The 4,188-nt window shown below is 32.2% G+C and overlaps 1 protein-coding gene across 1 annotated transcript; it reads right to left on the reverse strand.

The window, feature by feature from the left end:
* Positions 1-1,909: 1,909 nt before the first annotated feature.
* BDBG_17497 (uncharacterized protein) lies at positions 1,910-2,819 on the reverse strand (the record flags this gene model as incomplete). Its single annotated transcript, XM_031725199.1, has 2 exons — positions 1,910-1,950; positions 2,522-2,819. 2 exons carry the CDS (start codon positions 2,817-2,819, stop codon positions 1,910-1,912), a joined length of 339 nt encoding a protein of 112 aa, XP_031579782.1.
* Positions 2,820-4,188: the final 1,369 nt, after the last annotated feature.

The raw sequence follows: 4,188 nt of genomic DNA on the forward strand, positions 1-4,188 counted from the left end.
ATCTTATTATCATTGAATTAATAAAGAATAAAACAGTCTACAATCTTTTAACTTAACTACTTTTAGAATTCATTGATAAGTTATAGCAGAGAGACATCTCTACTGTGACTTGAATTCAGAAGTTGAAGAAGAAAGAATTCAGTTTGAACTTGAAAGAGACAGACTCTGAGCAGAATAATACTGCTAAGAAATCAAGTCACTGATAACTAGAAGAATATGAACTTCTACTGTTAAATAATTCAGTCTTTGTTTCTCATAGCAGAGCAGTGTGTCAGAAGTTATTGAGAATTTATTATAATAATTTCCATGCTGAATACTTCAGATTAGAGAAGCCTGAGAAGCTTCTAAAATATAAATATATTTAGAACAAGCTCTGAGCAGATATTAAAGAGTATATTAAGACTTATAATATCTGTCAAAGAATAAAGATTCTGTGATATAAGTAATACAGTGAGTTGATATCACTGTCTATTTCAAAGAGCTTATGATAGAATCTATCAATGAATTTCATAGTTAATCTACTGAAGTTAACAAGAGTTAAAGAATATGACTCAATTTTGATCATTATTAACTACTTTACAAAGATAATCAAATATATCTCTATTTATAAAAAGATTAAAGCCTCTGAATTGACTGATCTGTTTTTAGATATTATTATTTATAATCATGATGCTCTGAAATCATTGATAACAGATTGAGAATCTCTCTTCATTAGTAAATACTAATCAGCTTTTTATTATCATCTTATAATAAAACATCTTCTCAGCACTGTATTTCATTCTCAGACAGATAACTAGACTGAATATCAGAATCAAACATTAGAACAGCATTTTTAAGCATTCTGTTTCTATTATTAGAATGACTGATCTAAACATCTTCTGATCACTGAATTTATATATAACAATGTAAAGAATGTAATCTTAAAGATATCTTCTTTCTATACTTGTTATGAATATAATTCTTCATTACTCAGTGATGTCATAGACAACATTTTAAAGAGAGAAATAGACAGTCAGAATATTAAACAGATACAGAGAACAGAGTATTTCTCAGTATCAGAAGTAAAAGTGAGATTGAAACTTTTGAATAAAATTCATGAGAAGACAGTGAAAAGCATTCATCATACTCAGAAGTGATAGATAAAATACTATAATTGAAAACATCTTTCAATGACGTTCTTGATAGAGAATCAAGTACTACTTTCAGTAAAGAATATTAAGATAATGAGACTGTATAAGAAGCTCAGTGAGTGATGACTAGAATCTTTCTCAGTAATAAGAGTAATGAGTAAGCAGATATATAAGTTGAAATTAATCTCAGAATTGAAATCAATTTATTCTGTTTTTCACATCTTCTATTTAAAGCTCTATAAGTAATACTCTGAGATGAAGCTATCTCAGTTGAATAGCATTGAGATCAAGAGTGATACTGAATATCTTGTGAAGAAAATATTGAATAAGTAAATGTATTACAGCAAGCTTCAATACCTTGTTAAATAAGAAGATTATTCATTATCAGAGAATTCATGAGAACTGCTTGAGTATTTGAAAAATACTGAGAAAGAGATTGCAAGCTATGAGACAGCTAGTAGAGATTATCTCATTACACATCAGAGGTGTTGAGTAAGAAATGCTACTTGAGACTTCTCATTTTTCTCAAAAAAAGAGTTTTTTAGACATGATCTCACAGTGATGAGCTGGCATCTTATAAACTCTGTAGCACTCTTCTTCTATTTTCTTCAAAGGGTTTTTTTTTAGAAGTTTAATGAGACTATACAAGTGTAAAATTCCTGAAGCAGTTAAGAGAAAGAGATATTTGAAATTAACAAGATTAATATTTTCAATCTGCAGACTACTGCTATTCTAATAGAGCTGCAGCTTATAGAAAAAGTAAAAAGAGAGATCAGAGTCTACTTATCAATAATCTCACTCTTATCAAACTCATTCTTCACTATTAAAGTCTTCAGTATCAGTATCTTTGTCTGCTGTGAAGTTAGCACTGCAGCACTACAGAAGAGTATACTGTAGAAGAGTATAAGAGATACATGAAGTATTAACTTATCAATTTACAAAGTATCTCAGTTATCTGTTTCAATTGAAGTAAGATTCTCTTTAATCAGTAATTAGTCTCTGTAATGCTTTCAATAGCAGTGTCAGCTGATCTCTTCTTCTTAAGATCAGTTATTCTGAGGTGTTTTTTTTATCTTAGAGATCTATACTTTCATCTTCTTTTATAAATGAGTAAGAGAGATCTTCTCAGTCTTGACAGAATTTATCAATACTTAAAGCTTTAAGATTCTTACTCTGTACTGCTTAAGCATCTGAGCTTCTTATCAGAACTGATATGACATCTTCTTATGAGATAATACTTATAGAAAGATAGAAGTAGACTGGTCAATTGTCAAGACAGATCAACCGCTCCACCACGAACTCGCTCAATTTTTCGAATAAGAACCCGCCGATAGATCCATCGAAAAGCCCTCGATCATACGAGCATTCTGACCCCATCGCCGACCGCATACCCTGTGTGGTGGTGGAGTTATCCAGCCAAACGTGAACCGGACGTTGTTCGAAACTCCTGTGTGGGAGTATCCCCCGTTCTCCCCTACCACACCACAACCCCGGGCCAAAGTGCCATACAAATTGTAAGGTGAAGAGACCTAGCCATATGCACCAATCTTCTCGATTTTGGAAGATCCCCGATCTGTAGTTGTGGAGATATCTGAGGAGCGACCTCCGCGAAAACCCTGTCCATCTTTGATGTTCCAAAACACCAACGCCAAGTCCCACTGTTGTACCGCCCTTCCTAATCTGGCCCATCCCCGGCAGAAAAATACAAAAAGATACCTCGGCGATAATATCAAGCACATAATCAACGGCCACTTCTGAAGTGCAACCTCCGCGGTCTGTCTTCAGTGTATCTGGACATCAACGCCAAGTCTCGCCCTCGTACCACCCCTCTCAATCTGGCCCATCCCCGACAGAAAAGTACAAAAAGATACCTCAGCAACTGTATTCAATACATAATCAGCAGACACGACAACTATAAAATCAGTATACCCCAAGGTCTGACTGAGCCTTTGATCCCTGCACAGTGAGATATATTAAATCTAGTTTTAATATCTCAATATTCAATAGATTCTGCAAGGGATTGAGAACAGCAACACTAGGTTTCTATTGAATTTGAGAATTAACTCTATATTGATATAATCATTGACAAAGTCTTCTATTTTGAGATATAAATAACCAGTTCCTCTACATCCCGCTGGTAATATTTATATTATCATATAGAAACAGACTTATATTCTCTATAATATCAAGACCCTGAAGAGGGAAAGTCTTGATAGAGAGTATACAGTAGTGCATATCTTAGCAGTTTCTATCTCATTCTTCTGCAGCAGTTAATGCAAAAAAAAAAGATTTTAGAAATAGTTTTTTACTTCTCTTAAAAAAGTAAGGTGTTTTTCTCTGAGTTTTACACAATATTCTTACAAAGAATTAAAAACAGAGTTGTTTTCTGTCATAATTTCATATTCTTTTAAGTAAGAATTACTTTTTCAGTGGCTGAAGAGCTTTCATTAATACTTAATTCTTTTTTACACTCTTTATTAACTGATTTGAGTTGCACACCTGTTGTGTGAGGAGAATTGGATAATTTAGAATAAAATTGAATAGTTTTAATCAATTTGTCTTCAAAAAATTGATTTATTTTTTGTCAGTTTTTCTCTCAAAAACTGTCATATCATCTGATTTACTATCAATTGATATCATACTTTTCCTCATTGTATCCCAAGAAAGAGATTGTAAAGATTTTATTGATTTATCTTAAAAATCAATTTTAGTTTATTAGATTCTCTTCAAAAATCTAACCTAGTTACTGAACTAGTGTGAAAAAAATCAGGTGTTTTATACACAAAAGTCTGCAATTCTTCTTTTGAAATAGTCTGACTAACTTTTCAATTGAAAACAGACTTAGAAACCTCTTAATTGAAACAGTCTGACCAACTTTTCAATTCAAAAAGAGTTTAATAAATATCTCAATTGAATTAGTCTGATCAACTTTTCATTGAGTAAGAACAATGAGTTCAAAAGTACACTCAGTTATTGTGAAGAAAGATGCTTTCTCAAATACTATTCCTGAGATTGAAATTCTGAAGAGAAGAAAGAAAGAAGAGATAGAGAAACAACA

This window comes from Blastomyces gilchristii, assembly GCF_000003855.2.
Source record: "Blastomyces gilchristii SLH14081 genomic scaffold supercont1.16, whole genome shotgun sequence".
NCBI classification, from domain to species: domain Eukaryota; kingdom Fungi; phylum Ascomycota; class Eurotiomycetes; order Onygenales; family Ajellomycetaceae; genus Blastomyces; species Blastomyces gilchristii.